The 26,436-nt window shown below is 40.0% G+C and overlaps 1 protein-coding gene across 1 annotated transcript; it reads right to left on the reverse strand.

The window, feature by feature from the left end:
* Positions 1–1,655: 1,655 nt before the first annotated feature.
* CNRIP1 (cannabinoid receptor interacting protein 1) lies at positions 1,656–25,486 on the reverse strand. The gene is made up of 3 exons (XM_052648807.1): positions 25,020–25,486; positions 22,805–22,955; positions 1,656–2,629 (listed from the first exon to the last, which is right to left on the reverse strand). Exons 1-3 carry the CDS (start codon positions 25,196–25,198, stop codon positions 2,465–2,467), a joined length of 495 nt encoding a protein of 164 aa, XP_052504767.1. The 5' UTR covers positions 25,199–25,486; the 3' UTR covers positions 1,656–2,464.
* Positions 25,487–26,436: the final 950 nt, after the last annotated feature.

Raw genomic sequence — 26,436 nt, forward strand, 5'->3', positions numbered from 1 at the left:
GCTCCCCACTCCAGTATTCTGGCCTGGAGAATTCCATGGACTGCATAGAGTTGGACACGACTGAGTGACTTTCACTTTCACTTTTCATTCTTATATGGAAGGTTGACAGGCAGCAAGAAACAAACCCCCAACTAACTTTTTCCAACCCAGTAAGATTTGTGCTTCCCAAGTGAACATTACAATATTGTTACCAAGTGGTAAGTTACTTTTCTTTTCTCCCTCATCTATGTGCAAATATATTTATATATATTTAAGAATATTTTTGGCCACACCGCATGGCATGTGGGATCCTAGTTCCTCGACCAGGGATCAAACCCAAGCCCTCCTGCATTAGAAGCACAGAGTCTTAACCACTGGACAGTCAGGGAAGTTCCATTAAGTCACTTTTCAAGAGAATGGTTCTTCACTTTTTGGAGATTTATCCTCAACCCGCATGGAGTACTGGCTTTGTGCCAGGTGTCTTGCAGTGTCTGGGAGCAGGCAAGGAGGCCTCTACCTTGATAGACAGGCACAGTTACAGAGCCACATCCTCAAACAGCTCAGCTACATGGCTGGCTGATGGAGGACTGGTCACCCTGGAAGAAGGAATGGAGAGAGGGGGAGGGCCATTTTTTGATTGTTCACCAAGAACTCAAGCCTGCGTTTGCTTTGTTGGAGCCAGGTGGAGTATTCCTGTGTAATGGTCAGAATTGATCTATGGGTAAGTGTGCTAATTCTACTCCAGGTATATCCCCCAGCCTTGCAACATAGGTAGAGATCTTGTAACAGAGAAAAATAAACTTGATTTCATATTGGATCTATTCCTTTAGCTCTAATCTTTGTGTTCTGGTGCCTGTGCTTTGTCATGCTGGCTCTGTACCTTTTGTAAAAGAATGTGGCCTATAGTCTGAAATACACAGGACAGCCCATTCTCAAGGCTCTGATCTTTAAAAGTGTACTACTTTTCTAATCATAAAGAGATTAAAAGGTTGCAGAAGATAGAGAATAACATTTGTCTTGTTGGAGGTTTCCAGGAACATCATGACCTGACCTATGCAGACAGCTGCAAGAAAAACGACTCCGACATTAAGAATTTTGCAACAATCTGCCATGTTTTCTCCCTTTTCAGTATTCTGAAGGATGCCTGAATTCAACTCAGGTAAGATGGTTCTTTGGGACACTAATCCACCATCTTCTTGGGTTGCTGGCTTTCCAAATAAAGTTTTTTTCTTTGACCTGACACATTGTCTCTTGATTTATTGACCTGTCATGCAGTTACCCGGAGAAGGCAATGGCACCCCACTCCAGTACTCTCGCCTGGAAAATCCCATGGACGGAGGAGCCTGGAAGGCTGCAGTCCGTGGGGTCACTGAGGGTTGGACACTACTGAGGGCCTTCACTTTCACTTTTCACTTTCATGCATTGGAGAAGGAAATGGCAACCCACTCCAGTGTTCTTGCCTGGAGAATCCCAGGGACAGGGGAGCCTGGTGGGCTGCCGTCTCTGGGGTCACACAGAGTCGGACACGACTGAAGCGACGTAGCAGCAGCAGCACCACGCAGTCACCAGTACCAATTTGGACTCAGGAACAGTCTTAGTAGAGCTGACCTGAAGCAGAGGTCTACCTGCTGAACAGATATTGCCCAAACTAAGAAGGTAAGTCAAGGATGATTTTCAATATCTTTATTAAGAAATATCAAAAGTTGATTACATTTCCATACACAGTTTTACAAAGTTCAAGTGAAGGGGAATGTAGGGAGGCCATCAGTATGCCTGTTTGGACACCACAATCACTTACCAAAAAGGTAACCTTGTCACTTTTGGTCACCTTAACAGTGGTCCACACAAGGCCCTTTCCCACTTCCACTAGGCCACAGCACAAGACATTACTTGAGTTTTACTAAGTTATAAATTCTCTTCTGTCATTATCCTTCCCTGAAAGAGCCAAGCTGTTTATAGAAAGCACAACACTTGAGTCCCATTGACTGCTGTTTGCATCACATTTTCACAAAGCCTGCTCTGAGAGTTGGGAAACATTGCAAGCTACATGTTACCATAGCACACTTGGGATGGAACCCACGCACATTGTTATTTTTTATTTAACATTTAACAAAAAAGAGGGAAGCACTCAACTTGGAAACAAAACAGCACAGTCATCAGTGGAGAAGTTAAGTGCGGGACAGGGCCTGCAGATTCTACCATGCTCCTCCAAGAGGTCACCAGGGTGACCAAGAACAACTGGAGGCAGGGATACCAATACAGAATACAGAAAGAGAGCCTCTTGGGCAGGGAACATCACAATCTTCTGTGTCAGGGATATTGAATCAGAGGGGAATTACACTTTCAAAAATAACCAGGGCTAATGGGTCCTTGGCACCCGACAGGACACAGCAATGGTGTGGTGTGCCTCGGGGAAGGCTTGTGCTGGGTCAACTAAAACTGGGTCTCTGAAGGGACTGTCCAGCAGCATCAGGAAGTGCTGTCTTCAGAGGAAGGACTCCTTATTCACCCACATGAGACTGCGGGTCTCGTTGGGCTTGCATTCGTACTCGATGACGGAGAAGGGACTTCCCCACTGGCAGTGATCTCGCTTGTGGTAATTGTAGAACTTGACCTGCCACATCGTCTCGAAGGTCCCAATGTCAGTGAACTGAGGGAAAAGAAACACACCCCGTCAAAAACTCATTCTGCCACTAGCAATAGACAAGAGCTGGTGTTCGTGGAAGAGGTGTAACAGGGAAGAACAGATCCGACTCCATATTAGAGCTGTTCCTTTTACTTTAACCTTCACATTCTATTGTTTTTGCTTCGAGGTAAGAATGTTACCTGAAATACACAGGAGAGCCCATTTTCAAGGTTCTGACTTTTAAGAATACACTTTTCTATTCATATAGAGGTAAAATGTTGCAGAACAGAGAAGAACATTCATCTTGTTGGAGGTTTACGGTAACATTGTGACCTGACCGAAGTGGACTGCTGCAAGAATAAAGGATTCCTGCACTAAGAGGTTTGCAATGACTAACTCTCCTCCCTACACTCTGCCCCTCACGTTTTAGAAACCAGTATAATTATTCCGGGCTCCTGTGATAAAAGCTTAGGCCTTTTACTCTAACGACCGATCTTCTTTGTTACAAGAAAGATTTTCCTGAAAAGCTATCTGTAAGTCATTTATTTCTCTATAAAATCATATTCCCATTACACTTATTGCATTTGCTATGATATTGCCTTTAATAAAAATAACTCCCCAAATGTATATGTTTCCCAAATTTAAGTTCTGGAAACGACTCTTAGAATTTCACAATTTCAGAGCTTGCCACAGAAGGGAGATTGGGAAGAGAAGAGAGGGAATGGTGTTTAATGATTGTTTTTGGTTTCTGTTTCAAAAAACAGTTGTACAAAATAACGTGTGTACATCAGGACTAAACATAAGATACAACTGCCCTCCCATCATTAATTTCAACTCCAGGAATACCTATCTTATTGAGAGCATTTGCTTGCTAAAGATGCTAACTTTCAAGTACTATCGAGTGTTTATAAGCCATACCCATGCCTCAGGTTTTGATTATACATTATCCAAAGCCACAGTTGAGTACCTACTGTGTGCCTTGCACATAGAAATATTTGTATAAGGGATGCTCCTTGCTCTCAAGAAATTTGCCTTCTTCTTCCAGAAGACAGGCCCTGAAAACACTGCACAGAATTCTCCAGAGTCATGAGCACACAATTCTCATGTAGCTGAGAAGAGGGTACAGAATACCCTAGAGGCCACTGGGCAGGGGCTCAAGTGGCCTGTGGGGTAGCCTGACCCTGCCACCATCTCCTGGAGCTATTTAGGGGACCTGGCATTAAGTAGCATGATGCCTGCTGTTATTTTCTCCTCTGACCCTCCCTTGTCATGGGAGGTTACAGGGACTGACTTAGTAGGGTTCTTAGACTTGTCAGGAGCCAGAAGACATGGAGGGGGGAGGGCAGTGAGCAATAGGAGGCTTCTGCTTGCGGCTGCCACAGGGGGAGGGTGATCAGGTGCTTCCCAGATAGCTTTCCAAGATGCTTTCAAAATTATATCCTGCACCATTGCCTCATCTTGTTAATCTGATCCCAAAACAAGGTTTGGCTTGCCTTTGGAAAATTCGCTTGACTTGTAACAGTGGATGATGTACCTCGAGTCCACAAATCTTCTCTCAGCTAAGAAAATGAAGTCTCTCTTTTTAGAAAGTCATAACTTAAAGATCTGTGCACAAATATGCAGCTTTATTCACAAAAGCCCTAGACTGGAATCAACCCAAATGTTCCATCATTTACCTGCTGATAGACACATTTTGGTATATCTATTAATATAAAAAGGATTTTTACTTAACAATAAAATAGAACATACTGATTCAGGAAGCAATAAAGTTGGATTTCAAAGTCATACTGAGCAAAAGAATTTAAACCCCAAAGAATATATGATTCCGTATATGTTTGTACATATATATGTATATCTATATAGTCTGTAGTGATAGAATGCCAGGCTCCTCTGTCTATGGAGTTTTCCAGGCAAGAATATTGGAGTGGGTTGCCAGTTCCTACTCCAGGGGATCTCCCTGACTCAGGGATTGAAACTGCATCTCTTGTGTGTCTTGCACTGCAGGTGGACTCTTTACCTGCTGAGCCATCAGGGAAGCCCCAGAATATAATCTATGCTGAGAGGAAATATCTGTGGTTATGTAGGTTACCTGAGGTAGGAGGAGGGGATAGATGATTGATTAAAATGTGCCAGAGGCAACTTTTTGCAGGTGACGGAAACATTTTACATCTTGATTGGGGTGGTAGTTACATGAGCACATGTATGTGTTTGTTAAAACTCATTAATCAGTATACTTAAAATGGGTATATTTATTATATGTAAGCTATACAACAAAGTTGATTAAAAATTAGAAATATTGATTTTTAATGAGCAACAAGGAGACAAGTATTCTTAACCCTGCCAATGGCAACTGAATTCCATAGCCTTTTGGAAGGGTAATTTGTATCAAGTAAAGCTGTGAACATACTTGGGTATAGCAATTTCATTTATAATTTATCTTGACATCACAGTGTTCGGAATAGTGAAAAACTGAATACTAAATTTCCATCCTTAATTATGGCATATCTATATAGTGGAATACTATGTAACAATTCTAAATGTAAATATTTAAATAAAAAATTTCTATTATTCTGTATTGTTACCTGAACTAAGCAGAGTACCAACAAGACTGTCTAGCATTAATTGCATTAAAATTATACATGTTATGGACTTTCCTGGTGGTCCAGTGGTTAAGAATCCGCCTGCCGGTGTAGGGACACGGGATCAGTCCCTGGTCCAGGAAGATCCCACATGCCGTGGAGCAACTAAGCCCACATGCCACAGCTAATGAGCCTGTGTTCTAGAGCCTATGAGAAGCGACTGAGCCGGGGGCCACAGCTACTGAAGCCCATGTGCCTAGAATCTAGGCTCTGCAACAAGGGAAGTCATAGCAATGAGAAGCCCGTGCACCACAACTAGAGAGAAGGCCCTACTCTCCGTAACTAGAAAGCCTGCATGTAGCCACGAAGACCCAGTGCAGCCAATAAATAAATTGCATTTAAAAAATTACACATGTTAATGCTGATGGAATAAGTTTCATTTTCTTCTATGTACTTATTGGCACTTTAAAGATTTAATGATCAAGTTTTACTTTTATAATCAGAAAAAATGTTAAGCCAAATTGTATTTACAAGTTTTACCAAATAGATAATATCCTTAACATAAAATATGTTAAGAACTACTAAGAACATTTGGATAAAACTGAACAGTTCATTAAAAAAATTGGCTAACTCTGAAAAATATGAGTCGGACAAGACTGAGTGACTTCACTTTGACTTTTCACTTTCATGCATTGGAGAAGGAAATGGCAACCCACTCCAGTGTTCTTGCCTAGAGAATCCCAGGGATGGGGGAGCCTGGCGGGCTGCCGTCTACGGGGTCGCACAGAGTCAGACACGACTGAAGCGACTTAGCAGCAGCAGTATTATTAGTAATTAAAGAAATACAAACTTTCAGAGTTTTGTATCTTGTTCACCTATCAACTTAGCAAACATTTTCAAATACCAGAAGCAATTTAAGCCTAAAACTTTAGGAAAGTATTGTGAAAAAAGGTGGTATATCTGTACTCTGAATATGTATAATCACTAAACAGAAATTTAGGTTTTTAAAAAAGTGTATTATTTATTTATTTCGCTTTGGCTGTGCTGGGTCTTTGCTGTTGTGCAGGCTTTCCTCTAGCTGTGGTGAGTGGGGGCTATGCTTTGAACTTCTTACTGCGGTGGCTCCTTGTTGGGGAGCATGTGCTCTGAGGCATGTGGGCTCAGTAGCTGCAGTGCATGGGCTCAGTAGTTGTGGTCGGTGGGCTCTAGAGAGCAGGTGCTGTAGCTGTGGCACCCGGGCTTAGGTGCCCAGTGGCAAGTTGAATCTTTCTGCATCAGGGATTGAAACTGTGTCTTCTGCATTGGCAGGTGGGTTTTTTACCACTGAGCCACCAGGGAAGCCCAGGAATTAAGTTTTAATGATGACAGAAGATGATTAAAACAATGTTAACAGAAAAAAGATGGCTGAAAATGAGCTCAAATACACTAAGATGTATAGAGAAAAGGAAATGGAAAAATATTAACAATAGTTCCCAAAGTAAACTTTTTCTATCTTTCTACTTAGATTTTCTGCAATAAATATGTTACTCTTATAAGCAGAAAGAATATTTTAAATGGTAAAATGGATCTATCACCCCTGAAAAATTAACACGAATATCCCTCAAACCCTAGGGATTTAATAAAATCTATTTAAGGATACATATATCCTAATGAAAACATTACAACTTTGTTTATAATACCATCCTTAAGTGGTAATAATAAACTGATATCTCATTTTACAAATCACCGAGATGACTTACTATTATTTTTTACCAATGTAGGATACTGTACATTTTAAGTGCAACTGAATTAAATTATAAAAATATTGTATAAACACCAACTAAACTTTCACAGGAGCAGCTTGAAACAAGGTTAGGTAAGTGGGAGAAACAATACTGTGGCCTTTCTGGAAATAGATATAAATAAAAGTTAGTCACAAAAACAAACAAAGATGATTATGACCACAGGCAATCAACAAAAATGAAAGCCCTTAAGGCACTACACTTACATCTGAGTAACCTTACAGCTAAGAAAGTCTCCATCCAAGAATTCTCAGTAACACAGTAAACCAAAACAGAAATATGTTGACAGCAAGTCACAGCTAAAAATTCTACTTTGTTTCTCTGTTATTAATGTTGGATTCACGGTCATGTTATAGCAAACTTAACTGCTGCTGACTAGGCATATATTTTCCTCTCTCCCACATCTTAATTGTTTTAACTTCTCATAAGCGCTCTTTCTATTTTTCCTTCTGGAGCTCTATTTCCTGGCCATTTCTACCTAACTCAGGATTTCTTCTGTTCTGGCTAAGAACAGATGGGGTCTTCAAAGCCGACATTGTTTTTGAAGAACAGAAACAACTACACAGCTCTCTACCCTCTCCCAACCCATCTGTGCCTTCCAAGGAAAATCTACCCAGGCAAGCTCCCCAGTGATGCAATTAGACAGTGTAATTCTGTGCATTTAATAGCTCTCTTTTTTAAAATACACAATTACTATCACTTAATCTCATTCAGTCTTGTGACTGGTTTTAACATCTCCATTTTGTGGATGAAAGAACTAATTCAGAGAGGTTAAGTGAGTCACTCTAGTACTGTGCAGCCAGCTAGTGGTAGGAGCAAGTCAAGAACCTAGGTTTCCTAATTTTCATCTAGAAAATGATAACCAGGGTACAAGCAAATGAGCTACAAGCTACTGAACAGTGTTTCTTTTTTCTCCCTGAATGAGAAGAACATCTATGAATTGTCATGTGTAGAATGTTTTAGGAGGCCACTACAGACTGACTGTATCTCCCCAAAATTCATATGGTGAAGCCTAAATCCCCAGTGATGGTATTTGGAAGTGGGATCCTCCAGAAGTAATTATGGCGGGAAGATGGAGCCCTCATGAATAGGATTAGTGCCCTTATAAAAATAGACATAAGAGGGGTGATCTGTTTCTCCCTTCCTTCATGTGAGAACACGGTAAGAAAGAAGCTGTCTATGAATCAGGAAGAGTGTTCCCATCAGACACCAGGTCTGCTGGCACCTTGATCTTGGATTTCCGGCCTCCAGAACTGTGAGAAATAAATATCTGGTGTTTAAGCCACCCAGTCTATCGTATTCTGAAACTGACACTCTACTATAGACCTGGACATTTTATTTACTTTAGTGTTCTTACAAGTTACAAGCCTTGGTACACTTTTATTTGACAACCAATGTGAAGGGGAACCCATCAGATTCTAAGGAGAGGAGACTCATTTGTTGTCCTCAGTAATAAGTGAGGAATCTTGACTTGTTAATAAACAGTAAATATCTTATTAACATTGTTTTTCTGTTGTGCTGGGTCTCTGTTACCCTGTGCAGGCTTTCCCTGGTTGTGGAGAGCAGGGGCTACTCTCTACTTGCGGTACATGGGCTTCTCACTCTGGTGGCCTCTCCTGTTGGAGAGAAAAGGCTCTAGGCACAAAGGCTCTGGGTTGCGGCACTTGGGCTCGGTAGCTGTCGTGTGGGTTTGGTAGTTGTGGCTCATGGGCTCTAGAGTGTGGGGTTAGTAACTGTAGCACATGGGCTTAGCTGCCCCATAGCATGTGGAATCTTCCCGGACTGGGGATTGAACTCATGTCTCCTAAATTGGAAGGTAGATATTTAATCACTGTACCACCAAGGAAGTCCTGAAGAATTAGTTTTAAACAATTTCTGTGGTGGTCTTACAACCATATGACCTAGAATCCCCAGAGTACTTCTCTCCATTCACCATTCTACTCAATTTCACCGGTGACATGTGAAATTCATTAAGAATAAAGTGACTCAGAAATTCACTGACTTAGGAGCACAGAATGAACTTACTGTATTGATAGAGACATGATGTTACTTCATTAGTAAACAAATTCAGTATAAATGAGCATCTATAACTTTTAACTGTGGTATGACCTACCAATTCCTACTGGATTCCGAACATCTCTATTCCTGTACTGTTTGAAGTTTTATTAGTAAATCCTTATTTTCCATTTCTCTTAGCTGAATATATAGGGTTAAAAGTTCTAAGTCTTGTAAGTATGCTTAACTTCATAAGAAATTGTTAAACTTTTCCAAAGTGATTGTGCCATTTTACTTTCCCACCAGCAATATGACTTTCAGTTGCTCTATTGATACATTCTCTCCAAAAGCTGACATTGCCAGTTCTTTTAATTTTAGCTGTATAGCAGTAAGAGGAAGAAAAGCAATAAAGAGCAGAAACCAATTAAACAGAAAAAGGAAAAACAGTAAAGAAAAACTGATGAAACTAAAATCTTCTTTAAAAACTGTCTTTAAAATTGATAAATCCCAGCAAAACTGAGCAGGAAAAAGAAAGCAAATTACCAATATTAGGAATGAAAGATGCTATCACTATTGATCCTATATTGGTAACAACATGGGATCCTTAGATTAGGAACAACGTTATATCAATATGGGCTTCCCTGGTGGCTCAGTGGTAAAAAATCTGCCTGCCGATGCACGAGACATGGGTTCAGTCCTTGCATTGGGAAGATCCCTGGGAGGAGGCAATGGCAACTCACTCCAGTATTCTTCCTTAGGAAATCTCAAGGACCGAGGAGCCTGGCAGGGTGCAGTCCATTGGGTTGCAAAAGTGTTGGCCACAACTTAGAGACTAAACAGCAACATATACCAATATATTTGGTATACAAACGTACAAATTCTTTGAAAGACACAAACTGTCACTAAATCTCTAACTACTAAAGAAACTGAATTTGTAATTAAAATTCTTCTAAGGAAGACAATTTCAGGCTCAGTGGCTTCATTGATAAATTCATACACTTAAGGGGAAAATACTGATTCTACATAACAGAGGAAGGAATACTTCTCAATTCATTTTGTGAAGCCACTGTTACCCTGATACCGAAACCTGGGATATTATGGGTAAAGGAAAGTTGCAGACAAAAATTCCTCATGGATTTATGCATAAAACTTACATATAATTTTATTTGCTTGAAATATTTGTAAATCAAATCCAGCAATACATAATAAGGATATTACATTGGAGGTTTATCTTCAGAACTCAAGGATGGTTCAATATTTGAAAATCTATGTAACCTGCATATTAACAAAATAAAGGAGAAACACTATGTAATCATATCAATAAATACAGAAAGAACATGTGGTAATTCAACTTCCTTATACCTTATTAAAGACTCTGATGCTGGGAGGGATTGGGGGCAGGAGGAGAAGGGGACGACCAAGGATGAGATGGCTGGATGGCATCATGGACTTGATGGATGTGAGTCTGAGTGAACTCCGGAAGATGGTGATGGACAGGGAGGCCTGGCATGCTGCGATTCATGGGGTCGCAAAGAGTCGGACACGACTGAGCGACTGAACTGAACTGAACTATACCGTATTTATACTTATACCATCCTTATTTATACCTTTTACCATCCTTATACTTTATTTTCATATATATAATAAAAACTCTCAGCAAACTAGGAATAGAAGAAAATTTCTTCAGTCTGATTAAGGGCCATCAATAAAAAAGCAATAGCTAACATCACTTTCAATGTTAAGTGAAGCGAGTCCTTTTCCTATAAGATGGAAATAAACCAAGGAGAGCAGTCGCTTCTATTCCTGTTCAGCATTGTATTAGTGGCCCTAAGTCAGTATCTTAAGGCAAGAGGGGGAAAAAGGGAAACAAAACTTTCAATTCATGATAAAAATATGTGTGCAAAAATTATGAAGCAGTTAACAAGCAAATTCAGCAAGTTTGAAGGACCCAAAATCAATTTAGAGTAAATCATATTTAATAAAGAAATACACTAGCACTGAATTAGTAGTAGTATTTTTACTATTTGGCCAATTTTGTGGGTGAAAATTGGCCTTGTATTATTTATATATATATTTATCAATAGTGAAATTGTCATTTTTTAATATTTATTGATGATTTGCATTCCTTTAGCCTATTATTTTTTGCTTATTTTTCAATTTCCCATGTCCTTCTCTTTCAATTTCCTATGTCCAGTAAGGTTCTCTTCCTTACTGGTTTCTAAGAACTCTTTATATATGAAGCAACAGATTGTGGCGAAATATTAGAAAGAGTTGACATGAGGAACACATTTTACGTTTGGGAACGCATGGATAAGGCCACCTTCCGGCACAACACAGGTTCACCACATGTACTGCTTGCCTCATTCCTCCAAACTACCCCCAGTCTCCTGTCTAAGAGGGCCAAACAAAAGGGGAATAATGTGATGACTATCATAATCCAGACAGAATCTCCCTTTGAGCTCTCTCCTTGAAGGGACTAAGTGGAGAATTAGTCCCATTAAAATACAAGTCAGCAATACTCTTTGAAATGGGGGTGGAGGCTTTTGGAGTTGCGTGACGAATCGGACACGACTGAGCGACTTCACTTTCACTTTTCACTTTCATGCATTGGAGAAGGAAATGGCAACCCACTCCAATGTTCTTGCCTGGAGAATCCCAGGGACAGGGGAGCCTGGAGGGCTGCCATCTATGGGGTCACACAGAGTCGGACACGACTGAAGCGACTTAGCAGCAGCAGCAGTTGTTGTTTAGTCACTAAGCCATGCCCAAATCTTTTGTGACTCCACGGACTATAGCCCTCCATCAGGCTCCTCTGTCTGCGGGATTTCCCAGGCAATAATACTGGAGTGGGCTGCCATTTCCTTCTCTAGGGGATCTTTGCCACCCAGGGATGGAAGCCACATCCCCTCTGTCTCCTGTACAGAGGTTGCTCCTGTACAGGCAGGTTCTTTATCACTGAGCTGTCAGGGAAGCCCTCAGAGTTGGGTATCACTCATTAATTCCCTGTGCCAGGGCCTCTGGAATTATGTGAATAAAGAGATCACTGCCACTAATCTAAGTCTGATGGCATTTGATAACATCCTGAGTTCAGCTTCAGGGCTGCAGCATTGTCTGCACGGGCAGTGGTAAATCGAGGCAACAATGCTCACCCATCCATGTTATAAACAAGCTTTTCACGTGTTACCGAGTATCATTTGCCTTTTAAGGAGAATTTAATTACCTTTGTTTACAATGTTTAACAGGAAATCTACATTTATGTAATCAGAGTTTTCCATTTTTAATCTTTGAATTTCTTCCATTTCTTTTAGGTTTAGATACATTCTTTTCATTTTGTTTTTTTAATAAAGTTGATGCTTTAGAGATAATCTCGTAATCCATCTGAAATATTTTTTGATCAGGAAAGAAGGAAAGGCATCAGGAAAGAAGAACAGAGCCTCCCAAATAGCCAATTATCCTAGCATCATTTATCCAATGTTTAAAAATCTGAGAAACTATCTTGAGGTAACCTTAGACTTATAAGAAGTTGTTTCGGTGTATCTTTAATTCAGCTTTCCTTGCTAGCTTCACCTACTTGATTAATTGACTTTACCTAGACATCTCAAGACTTCCTTATTGTGCAAGTGGTTGTGTCAGCAATGTATAATATTTAAGCTTGACAAAAGTTTTGTCATAGGATAGTGTTAAAGCATATGCAAGGCTTTCATCACTAAAATGAAATTTTCACTTAACATTTCAGCTGCTTACTTGATCAGAAAAACTTCTAATTTCAGTTAATAATTCTAATTTCAACTGTAATTGAATCAGCCTATCACTGATAAAATACAGATGCAAGGCCAATGCACAAACCAAAAGCTGTATGGTCATTGTTGGAACAATCAATCACCTGCTTCTTCTAGAGTAGAAATTATATTTAAGGACCTAGGCTTTACTGCTTGGACTCATAAAATGTGAAATACCATTTTAAATCTTTTGGAAATGATGTACAATATAAACATAAATGAAGTTAGAATTAGAGGAAAGTTAAATCACATAAAATCTAAAATTATGGGAAAGCCAAAATAGTCTGTCGACTATGAAGAAATAACCATCTTCATTTTAAAAGAAAAAATCATAATAAAAAATGAAAAATTTTAGTGTAATTGTATTTTGACACAATGGAAAATAAAATAGAGCAAAAGAGAAATAGGATAGATATGACAGATTTTTTTTGTTTATTAGGAGTCTGTGATTTAAAAAAATAATTTTCAACAGAAGCATTGATAAAACATGAAAGAACAATCTACAGAAGAAACAAAATTAAATTGACATGTAGAAATGTTCATTCTTGTGATAGTGAAAAGTAAACTAGAAAATCTATTACATTTGAAGTAATTCTCAGTGATGTACTAATTATAACAAAGTCAGTAGGTTTCTTCATTGCTAGCAACATTGTAAAATAGTATGTACAACTTAAAAAAACAAATACCAAAATGCTATACTGGAGAAGAGCCTCAAAGATTCAGTTCTTTTGACCAAATATTTTTACTCAGATTGACATGGATATATATATGTATATATGTATATACATATATAAAATTTTACATTATAGCACTTTTTATGATGGGACAATCAATATATCTAATATCTGGGTAAGTCTAATCATGATACATTGTGATACAGTCATATTACCATTAAAATTTTAAAAATATGTAGGAAGTTGGACAATATATATATTAAAAATGATTGCAACTATAGAAGGTATTTATGTGGAAGTTAATCTGAAAATGAACCAAATAAAAATGTAGGGATTAGTGGTGCTTTAAAAGTTTGCTCACACTTCTGAATCTTATCTTGATATTTCAGTTTTTTAAAGAAACATGCAAATCCCTTGAGATGCTGGGATGCATTGCCATACTTCTCGGCATGCCTGTACCCAACCAGAAAGGAATCCTATATGGATTTGTTGGATTTCAGTCCTAGTTGGTGTCATCCTAAATGACAGTATTTGAGAATCTGACTTCAGCAAATAACTAGTATCATACCCTAAGGGTAAGTTTATAATTTTTATACCATGTTAGGGCTGACAGTGGTCTTAGTGATCAAAGAGTAGAATCCATCTATTTGTTTTAAAGGAACAGGCCCACTGAGTTAAGCCTGGGATCCCACTGCCTGGGATCACAGTTAATTATGGGGCTTCCCTCATGGCTCAGATGATAGAGAATTGTCTGTAATGCAGAATACCTGGGTCAAGAAGATCTCCTGGAGAAGGGAATGGCAACCCACTCCAGTATTCTTGCCTGGAGAATCCCACGGACAGAGGAACTTGGCAGACTACACTCCATGGTGTTTCAAAGAGTCGGACACAACTGAGGGGCTAACACACAGCTAATTATAGAAGAAGATGGCATCCTAATACCTTCAGAACGTCCAGTTTTAATTCTGACATTCTAGAGGTTTCCTCAGGCACCCACACCACTGATGTTTCCCTTGATAAAGTATATAAATTTAATAATCCAGGAATTTGCTGCTTAACTGACTGTATTTACCTGGATAATTCAAGGTTTTGGTGTTGCCTGTGAGAATATGTTATGTCTACACTTTTTAAAATTTGAGTCATAATAATGGTAACTTAAAAATGTCACAGGATAATGATGAAACTAGCTGAAAGCTTCACCACTAGAATGAACATTTGAATTTAATACCAGAGCTGCTGACATAATAAGAAAACCTCTAATTTCCATTGTTTTCCTGAGAATCAGCCTACTACAAATAAAACACAAATGCATGGCCAATGCTCAAACCTAACGCTATGTGATCACTGCTGGAACACTGAACTATCAATCACCTGCTTCTTCTAGAGTGGAAATTATATGGAAGAATCTAGGCTTTACAGATGGCACTCAGGATTCTGGAGTTAGAGCATAGGGATTCTTTTCCCCACAACACATCCTAAAGGCATTGAGTAACGTAAAAGCTCCCCAGCCTTTTAGGAGGTACCTAGACAGGCAATCCAGACTTATGTGAGTAATAAAATCACAGTATGATTTGTGATATGGATATGGATATGTTTAAATTATACTCACATTAAAAAAAATACCGTGTTTCAGTCTCATTCAAAATAATGTAGATGTTCTTAGTTTACAAATCCAATTAAGGTTTTAACCAAGTTCTAAATTGTTTGTTAATCATTCTCCCTAGTGTTCTTTTTACACTTACAGCAAAAGAAGTGTGACTGCACACCATTTTAAAACCAGAGGAAGTTATAGCCCTGCTCCCCTCAGCCCATACTGGCTCCAGGGAGAAGGTGGGGAGGGGAGGTCTCCTCTCCTGTCCTGTGACCACCTGGAACGGGATAGTCTCATCTACTGTGACTGCCTCCGTACCTGACCCAGTGCTCGGTACCAGTTCAGTGAAAGAATGAACAACTTAAAGTCAGCCCACCGGCCTTCTGAGTTCTCATTAGAATTCTGATAGATGGCCAATAGGCATATGAAAAGATGCTCAACATCACTATTAAAGAAATGCAAATCAAAACTATAATGAGGTACCACCTCACACCAGTCAGAATGGCTTACCATTAAAAGGTCTACAAATAACAAATGCTGGACAGGGGGCAGAGATCTGTACACCATTGGTGGGAATGTAAATTGGTGCAGACACTATGGAAAACAGTATGGAGTTTCCCCCAAAAAACTAAATATAGAGTTGTCATATGATTCAGCAATCCCACTCCTGGGCATATGCCCAGACAAAAGTCAAGTTTTAAAAGATACATGCATCCCTATGTTTAAGCAGCACCATTTAGCCAAGACATGGAAACAACCTAAATGTCCTTTGACAGATGAATGGATAAAGAAGATGTGGTGCACACATACAATGGATATTACTCAGCTACCAAAAAGAATGAAATTATGCCATTTGCAGCAACTTGGATAGACCTAGAGATTATCACACTAAGCAAAGTAAGTCAGAAAGAAAGAGACAAATACCATATGAGATCAGTTACATGTGGAATCTAAAATACTATACAAATCAACATACCTATGAAACAAAAACAGACTCACAGATATAGACAACACGCTTGTGGTTGCCAAGCGGGAGAGAGAGTAGAGGAGGGAAGGAAATTAGCAGATTATTAATTAGCAGAAGCAAACTGTTATATATAGGATAGAAAAACAACAACAAGGCCATACTGTACAGCACAGGGGACTATGTTCAATATTTTATGACAAACCATAATGGAAAAGACTGTGAAAAGACTATATATATATAGTCTTCCAGGATTTTCTGAAAATATAAACATATATGAGTAACTGGCGTGCTGCGATTCATGGGGTCTCAAAGAGTCGGACACGACTGAGCGACTGAACTGAGCTGAACTGAACTTAGCTGTACAGAAGAAATTAACACAACACTGTAAATCAACTAAACTTCAATAAAAAAAATAAAATTCTGATAAGCAATTGCAATTCTGCTTCCAGTTAATCATTCCTTTAACTCTAACTATTGATACATATGCTATTCTTGATACACTAGAAGGACACTTCTTTGATACAGAAGAAAGTTATTTTGATCCACCAGTATTTTACTGGATATGTGATCTTCAAATATTTTTTTAGAAGTCTAAAATACCTTTTAACATGTGTTTCTGTAGAAATGGATGGTTTTCTCAGAAAACCAACTAAAACGGACTCAATAAAACATTCAAAGCCTCTCCAAAGGCAAACTTATGGACTAAGTTGAAAGTTATGGATATTCTTCCCAAATATCTTTACTTTGGATCCTGTCTTTTATGGGGAAATTCTGTCAGACTTTCAAATAACAGCTAAATCATATACCATGTAAACAGTTTCAGAGCACAAACTATGAAAATGTGCCCAATTCATTTTACAAAGCGATTAATTCTAACACCTCAACTTAAACTGTGAAGTCCTTTGCACATTTCCCCTTCTCATCTACACACTGCTACTAGACTGATTTTTAACAACTGGCAAATCTTATCACCGTTACCAGGAAATGGAAGTCCTACATTGAAATGTTTTTTAAAATGGTGATAATAGTGGAGTGGAACTGTTAGATGAAACTTACAAAGATATAAGTTTGTAAGAAACTGACAAAATGTAAACAAAAGCTATTTGATGCCTTTAAAAAGCAACTGAAAGCAAGACAGAAATCAGTTACTCTTGAAGGATCTTAATTCTAACAATTAAGAACTGTCCCTGTGGTTTTTTGCCTGAGGGTGCTCCCCAATCACAGGCAGTTCTGGCAGAAGGAAACAGCAGTTTTATCCACTGGAAAAAGGAGAAGAGTGTCCTGGGCTGGAAGAGCAGCTGGAAATTTAGGGAGAAAATCCTGGAAGCAAGAGAGCTGTAGAAGAGGTGAGACCCCAAATCTGACTGTGGTTATGCCATAATTCTACAGGCTAATCGCCATGTATAGGCTGCTGGGAGGGGGCTCTTCCTGCTTGAAATAACAGACAAACCAGTAAAGAGTCTATTCCCCCCATCAAACAGCAGAAATTTATTGTTTCATAGTTCAAGAGGTTGGTGGTGGTTTAGTCGCTAAGTCATGTCTGACTCTTCTGCGACCCCATGGGCTAGAGGACGCCAGGCTCCTCAGATGTCCCAGATCAGGGTGTTGGCAGGGTTGATTTCAACTAAGGGAAGCGTCAATTCTTGAAAGAGAAAGTTATGCTGAATAAGATTTGGAAGTTTGCTGCTGTTTTGTTTTTTTGTTTTTTTTTTTAATTGAATGCATTCCTAAACCTGAGAAGTTGAAGCCTTAATGGCTTGAAAGTACCAAAGCAAAGGGCTCAGGACTGGCAGAGAAACAGGAAATTTAGAGGAACCTGAGGGTGGATGGATACCAAACTCATAGTATAAACTGTCCAATTCCTTAGCTGACTGCTAAACTCCACTGGGACAAAGGGGACCAGGCTAGAAAAGCAGCAACTGGAAGTCGAAAAAAATTCAGCAGAGATTTCAGCTGCTATCCTGCTGGAAAGATAGAATTTGCAGCTTCAGTCCCGGAATGTACCGCAAAAATAGAATAATCCTCAGAAGAATAAAATAAACTAAAATCAATAATATACCATCTATAACATTTAGTTTCTAATCAAATACTATCAAACAAGTAACAACAGAGGAAAGCATGACCCATATTCAGGAAAAAAGTCATTCCTGCTCTAAATGGGATTAGATACTAGATTTACCAAATAAATATTTCAGACAAGCAATTATAAATCTGCTCAAAGAGGTAAAGGGGTATATGGTCAAAATGGGCAAACAGATAAGGGACCTTGAGAAATGGAAACTATAGAAAATACAGATAAAAATTCTAGAGATGAAAAATATAATGATAGAAAAAAAAATCAGAAAACAAGCATGAGTAAATTGGGGCAGATGACAAAAACAGTGAACTTGAGTATATATCAATAGGAATTATCTAATTTGGAGATCCATAAAGTAAAGACCTGTAGGATAATACCAAACTGTCCAATGTGTAATTGAAGCACTACAAAGGGAGAGAATAAAGTTGGAAAGAATTTGAGGCAAAATAAAAATTAAAAATAACTCAAATTTGGTAAGAACATTAACTTATACACTCAAATTCTATCTCTGTGTATATAACCTAAATTAAAATGTTTTAATGCAAGCAAAAGAAAGAGATAATTTAGATAGGATTGGAAATCAATGAAACAGAAAAATGGGTCAGTGAAGCATGTGAAAACAAAGCTGGGTTTTTGAAAAAGCCAATAAAATTGGTAAATCTCTAGCTAGACTGGTTGGGGATAAGGGAGGAATGGAAAATTATAAACATAAAAAGTGAGTGGACATTATTAGAGATCCTAACACATCAAAGGATGGTGGAGGATTATTACCAACAATTTTGTGCAAACAAATTTGACAATTTAGTTGAAATAAATGAATGATATCAAAGACAAATTACAAAAATTAACTCAAGAAATAAAACCTGAATAGCCCGTTATCAAAGAAGGAAGGTGAATTTGTAACTAAAAACCTTTAAACAAAATTAAACGCATACCTTTATTGGTGAATTCTATCCAACATTAAATAAAACTAATATTTTAATAATAATAATATAAACTCTTCCAGAAACAGAAGAGTGAACAACTTTCAAATAATTTTATTATTATTCTGATACCAAAACTAGACAATGACAATACAAAAAAGAAAACCACAGACTAATATTTCTCAGGAACACAGATGTAAAATCCTCAATAATATGCTAATGAATCAAATCCAGTCATATATACAGGGAACATACCATTGACCAATTGGTATTTATCCTAGTATTCAATAACTCAAAGTTGTTTCAACATTGAATAAACAATAAAATCTACTAGAGAATAAAGAAGACATTATATGATCATCCCAGCAGGTAAAGAAAGAATCTTTGAAAACATATGACACAGTCATATTTTTTTAAACCTCTCAGTAAAATTTCAGTAAATTAGTGATAGAAGGGAACTTCATTAACCTGATAACATGCATTTAATAAAAAACCCTACAGCTAACACCGTACTTAGTGTTGAAAGACTGAATGCTTTCTTCCTGAGATTAGGGGAACAAAGATGTCCACTCTCATCAGTTCTGCTTAGCATCAGACTGGAGGTCCTAGGCATTGCCATCAAGAAAGAAATAAAAGGAATATGAATTGAAAAAGAAGAAAAAAAACTTTTTCTTTGCAGAAGACATTATATCAAACATGGAAAAGCTAAGTGTTCTACAAAAAAAAAAAATCCCAAACAACTATTAGGATTAATAAGTGAGATTAGCAAGGCCTCAGAATTCAAGATGAATATAGAAAAAAATCAATTTTATTTCTATAAATAGTAAACCACCATATATAATAGTGTTTAAATATGAAATGCATAATGAAAAATTTAACAACATACGTATAAAATCTGTACAGGAAACACTGTAATACATTATAGAGAGAAATTAAAGAAGACCTAAATAAGCAGACATATTCATGTATCACAAGACTCAATATTAAAGTGTCAAATCTTTCCAAACTGCCCAATTTGCAAACCCAATTAATATTCCAGTTCTTGGAGAATTGGAGGATGAACTGACAAGTTCATGCTAAAATCTATATAACAATGCCCAGGGCCTAGAATAGTCAAAATGACTTTGAATAAACAAAGCTGAAAGATTTAGGCTATCCAATTTAAAGACTAAAATATAGATCATGAAATAAAATGTTTTAGCTCTTGTAGGTCTTTTGCATTTCTAAACTTAAAAGACTGATATAATTAAGTATGTAAAGTAACTAGAATTCTTATACATTGCTGGTAAAAATATGAAATGGTACAACAATCAGCATATTTCTCATATGGTTAAATGTATACTTACCATGTGATTTGTTAAATCTCCTCTTAGGTATTTACTCAAGAGAAATGAAAACATGTTCACTTTAAGAGTCATACTCAAATATTCATAACAATTTTATTTATAACTCCAAAGGCTGCAAACAACCCAGCTGTTCATTTATTGGTAAAGGGATAAATAAACTCTTATATATCCTTACCATGAAATACTACTCAGTAACAAAAGGAACCAACTACTTAAACAAAAACATTATACTACAACATAATGCTAAGTGAAGGAAATCAGGCACAATGCTATGATTCTATTTACATGAAATTCTAGAACCATAAGAACTGTTATTGAGACAAAAAGCTCAGAGTGGCTAAGACTGGGGGCACTGACTACAGGTAGGCGTGGAGGAAATTTTCAGGATGACCAGAAATGTTCTATATTTTTACTGGGGTGGTGATTATACACTAGTCAAAATCTATGTTACTGTACACTTTAAATTGGTGTATTAATATATTTGCGCTTCCCTGTGGCTCAGCTGGTAAAGAATCTGCCTGCAATGTGGGAGAGCTGGGTTTGATCCCAGGGTTGGGAAGATCCCCTGGAGATGGCAAAGGCTACCCACTCCAGTAATCTAGCCTGGTGAATATATTTACATACAATTTGTATGTAATTGCATACCAAAGTTGACTTACAAACCTTCAATGGATTCCCAGAGGCATGAAGATAAATTCAATAAGCAGGCCCTGTAACATCTAAGCTGTATTTACCTCTCCAGTTTAATCTTTAAAAAAAAATTTTTTTTATTGGAATATAGTTGATTTACAATGTTGGGTTGCTGCTGCTGCTGCTTCTAAGTCGCTTCAGTCGTGTCCGACTCTGTGTGACCCCAGAGACGGCAGCCCACCAGGCTCCCCTATCCCTGGGATTCTCCAGGCAAGAACACTGGAGTGGGTTGCCATTTCCTTCTCCAATGCGTGAAAGTGAAGTCTCTCAGTCGTGTCCAACTCCTAGCAACCCGATGGACTGCAGCCTACCAGGCTCCTCCGTCCATGGGGTTTTCCAGGCAAGAGTACTGGAGTGGGTTGCCATTGCCTTCTCCGACAATGTTGGGTTAAATCCATCTTAATCTTAAGTCAGTCTCAACCTCACTGACTGCTCAAGCTATGCTGGGCTACTCATTCCTTGAAACACGTTTATTGCTCTCCTCCAGCTGTTGATCTTTGTAGCTCCTTTTCCCTCAAGTGTTCCCTCTTCTCTCAGCTCTTAAGAAAGCCATCCCTTAAATCTTGGGCTAGACTAAGACCCCTGGTATATGTCCCAAGGGTACCACTACTCTTTTAGTACATTTTGTACAATAATGATTATTCACTTTATTATTGATAATCTTGTATAACGTATGTTTTCCTCCTCTAGATTAGAAGCCCTATGAAGCCAGGGATATCTATTCTGTTTGCCACTCTTCTCCCAATGCCTGATATATACAAGAAGTGTTTACATATTTGCTGATAAATCAGCCAAACAAAAAAATAATAAAATTAAAAATTAGAACCCTTAAATATTAGCATTTTCAATGTAACAACATATTAAAAATAAGTGACATTAAGTAGGGTTTCTTTTAAGAAATGAAGAGATGTTTAGTATTTCAAATTATTTCCATAGATGGATGGATAAAGGAATGAAATGAAAGTCAACACATCTCCCAATTATCTCTTAATGAACCAGAAAAAGGATGCTTTAACAAGATAAATATTTGAAACCAATAGTACATCTAATAGTGAAACATTGGAGATAAGGATTATCACTATTAGTGGAAAACATTATTCTAGAAACATTAGCCAATGCAATAAGGGCAGGGAAAAAACCCAGAAAACGACACTATTATATGAATTAATAGATTATGACTGTCTACCTGAAAAAGCCAAGATCACTGAATGAAGAATTTTAGTAAGCAAGTTCAGTAAGGTGGCCAATCATAAAATACACAAACATGTTCTGTAAAAACAGCGCAGTAGTGGCACAAGTATAGGCAGATCAACGGAACAGATAACAAAAATGTAGGGAGAGAATTGAACTTTTGCCACAAAGAAATTACTATAAAACGGATCATTGGAGAAGCATGGATTATTTAATTAACTGTACTGAGACACTGGGCTTCCCAGGTGGCTCAGTGGTAAAGAATCTGCCTGCCAATGCAGGAGATGTGGGTTTGATCCTTGGGTTGGGAAGAACCTCTGGCGAAGGAAATGGCAACCTACTCCAGTATTCTTGTCTGGGAAATCCCATAGACAGAGGAACCTGGCAGGCTATAGTCCATGGGGTCACAAAAAATTGGACATGACTTCGAGACTAAAACAACAACAAGTGGGACATTATGAACAAATATATGAAATTATGAGCTGATATAACATTTCATAATATTTGATTTTATATCCTTTCTTAAGGGAAAATCGTGATTATTTTCTTTTACATGGTTTCCGTTTGCTTTGGCATCATACCCCAACACTCCCAAGTAGACCTTACCGGCATGGTGATCTGGATGGGCTGCCGTTCTCCGCTCTTGGTCGGGGCCACACCTTCTGTGTCATATGTTCCCGTATATACGATTCTGTCCCCATCGGGCTCTTTAGACTTCAGTTCCAGTGGGACAACCACACCACCAATGGAAATGTTCCTGCAATGGACTTGAGTTGATCATATATGGTAGAAATTAGCTTAGGCACCCTGTCCTGGTCTGGACCATAACCCTGGGCAGAAACCATACAGCGTTGGCTAACAGAGACACTGTGATGTGACAGAAAGTTCTGAAACTTTAGGGAGCTTGTCTTTCCCAACTAACCAGGCATGTGAACCTAGATCAACTGCTTTATCTCTCTGGATTGACATGAGTATTCTCATCCAGAATACTTGTACAAGGCTAAGTCAGATTCTGTCAATGGTCTTCCTCTTTAGTTTCTCATCCGTGGAGCTTTAAAAAACCTAGCTATACCCAGCCTATCTCAAACACTTGGCTTGGGGTGTGGTTTGGGCATTTGTAAATTAATTTTAACATTGCAGAGGTGATTCTAATGCACAGGAAGAATTCAAAACCACTGAACAAGTTCTCTAATAATTTTTTTTCTGTTCTAACAACAGAACATTAGGGGTCCCATGATTTGGGGGGTACACTTCCTCAAGCCAGGCATATACCAAAAATTCTCACTGCATCATTTCCTCATGTTAGGGTAATGGTTCTTGAAGTGTCATCCCTGGACCAGCAATGTCAGTATCACCTGCCAACCTATCAGAAAGCAAATTCTTAAGCTCCACTCTAGTGGCAGAGTTTACTACATCTACTTAAGGTGAGGTTCAGTCATCTGTGTTTTAAAGAGCCCTCCAGGTGATTTCTCATGTACACTCAGGTTTGAGAACCACTGGTTAGGGCACTGAAGCACTTTGAAAAAATTAAAGTATAACAGGAAAAAAAAGTTTTATCATTAACACAAATTTGTTTTTAGATTAACTTGAAAAATAGAGAACTATCCTGAGGGAACTAGACTAGGTAACTTGGTAGAAGGGTTTGCCAGGAAAAAAGGGAAAGGAAAAGTCTAGATCATATCTAGATGCACAGAACACTGGGAAATGTGAGGATAACGGATGCTTGGAGCTGCTGGGGATGCTGACAAGTAAACAGACCAAGAGCATCAGAAGCAACCCAGGTTTGATTCTAGGTCTTTCAACTGGAGCCTGGCACCTAGAAGGCCGATACAACTTTGTTGAATTAAGGTCAACTGCGGGAGACTTAACCTATCAGCCCTCTCCACCCCACCTTCTGAACTCAGCAAATGGTAGTAGATAAAATACGGGGTGGCTTCTTTCCTCTTTCCACACTAGACTTCACACCCTGCTTAGGTAGAAGCTGAGAGGTAAAGGACTCCACCTCTTATGGTAAAGGATACTTCCCCGTTCCTGCACTCTTCTACACTGACTTTCTAGCCCGAGGTTTACTGGATACATTAACCTCTGAGATCAGAGACGAGATAGTTTCTGCCACACACACACACACACACACACACACACACACACACACACACAAAGATACACACACACCACCATCCTTTTGTTGTTAGGATGCTGCTAATCCCATCACCAGGCTGAACAGACAATTCAGGAGAAAAAGAAACACACCAGGCAAGGGAAACTAGGCCTAAGCGGGGAAGGCTACCCGCTCCGTCTTGCTCTTCCAGCCCCGGGATTCCAGGCTCATAATGGCTGATGGATGAGTGGCAAGCATCCTTAAGAAGCCCCAATAATCATCCACCCCCAATTTTATACCTCATTACTCAGCCTTTCTCCCTCCTTCAGTCTCGCAGAACCCGGCGGAGATGAACCAGAATTGCGGTAGGTGAAGCCCAAGGCGAGCTTTTCCCCTCCGCCCCACCCCGGCCGCCTGAGGGTCCGCATCAATGGCTGGACAGAAGGGATGAGAAATTTACAAGCAAAAGCCCCCAGTCCCCTGGTTTCCAGTTGCAGTTTTAAACACCTCACCCTTCAGGCGTGGAGGGAAGCGAGAATAGCGGAGATGACTTAGGGAGCAGACAGCTGACCTCATATCTCCCCCCAACAAAACCTCCTGGGCCCTCCGGGCGAGGTGAGAGGCAAGAGGTGCCCGGAAGAGGCTCTGGCTGTCCCGGGGGCCTCGTTTCACCCAGCGTATCCCAAGCGGGGCCGGTCAGCCGCGGCGCGCGCCCGCACTCACTCGACCTGCAGTGTGGTGGGCTTAATCTTCACCTCCACCTTGTAGGAGGAGCCCGTGAGCAGCTTGATGGTGCGGTTCTGGCCGAAGCGCTGCCCGTCCACCTTGTAGAAAACCGGGCCGTCGTTCGGCTGGATGCGCAGGGCGATGGAGAGGCGCACGAGGCCCGGCAGGTCTCCCATGGCTGGGCGCGGGCGGGCGCGGCGGCTCCAGGGGGGCGGAGGACTGAGCCGGCGGCGACCGGGCGGCTGGAGCGCGGTGGGCGGAGAGGAAGCGCGGGGAGGAGAGGGAGGCGGCGGAGCGGAGGCTGCCGCTAGGAGCCCGAGCCGTCGCGGCCGTCAGCCCCGGCTTCCCAGGAGCAGCTCCGCAAGCTGTGGTCCCCAGCCCCCCTCGGCGAAGAAGCGGGCCCCAGGGACAGCTCCGAGGTCCGGTGCTCCCACATCCCCCACTCCCCGAGCCGCGCGCTCCGCGCACCCATGGGGCTCACTCCGGCCCGCAGGCCGCGGGCCGATCCGCGCAGCTGGAGGAGAGAGAGTTAATCCTGTTTACGCATTACAATCCCCTTCAGCGGGGGAAGCGGACATTTAGGCTCCTCCTAGGGCAGCGCGGGGCGGGCGGAGGGGAGGATGGGAAGGAACCGGGTAGATCTTGGGTTTAAGAGGCGCTACATCCAGCCGCAAGACTTCGGGATCTGGATATCCCCTCGCACAGCGAAGAGCTGTGGACACCGTTGCTCGCGGATCTGGCCCCAGCCAGGCAGGAGGAGGCTGAGGAGCCAAAGCGGGGCAGGAAACCGTTAGCTAGTGATTTTAATCTCAGGAAACATGTTTTTCCAAAGTTTAGGGGACAAGGCTGAGGATACTAGCAATTCCATCTAATGTGAATTGCAAACCATCCTGGATTAGGAATGCGCGCAAAAAGAGAAAAAGAAAAGAACCAATACATATTCAAGGAGCTACATCTTCTCTTGGGTGTGTATTTCCATTATACATGTCCTTGTCTCAAGAATGAAACCGTGTAATGAATCACATACATTTTCACTGATCTTGTAGGATAAGCTATTATAACCCTGTCAAAGGAATTGACATGGGTCTAAGGCATGGTGACAGTGGGCAAGAGGAGGGATCAGTAAAAAGATTGTTGGCAGGGCATCCGGTGCGACACCCGCCGAGTTCAGGTTTGCATATTAAGCATGCAGAAGTCGGTTGACAGCTCGAGATTTTGGAGGCAAGGGGAGACGAATGGTGTCCCGGCTCCACTGGGAATGGCTTCAGATAGCCGGGAATGATCACCTGCTTCAGCACCACCTCGTGGATAGTACCAGGGCCGCGGAGCACACCTGGGGATGGAGAAGCAGGTTAGTGAGGACGAAGGGGCAAGATGAGTCCGTTCGGTGGTTTTTGCTCACTCACGGTAGTAA

Source organism: Budorcas taxicolor, chromosome 11 (genome assembly GCF_023091745.1).
Source record: "Budorcas taxicolor isolate Tak-1 chromosome 11, Takin1.1, whole genome shotgun sequence".
Taxonomy (NCBI): domain Eukaryota; kingdom Metazoa; phylum Chordata; class Mammalia; order Artiodactyla; family Bovidae; genus Budorcas; species Budorcas taxicolor.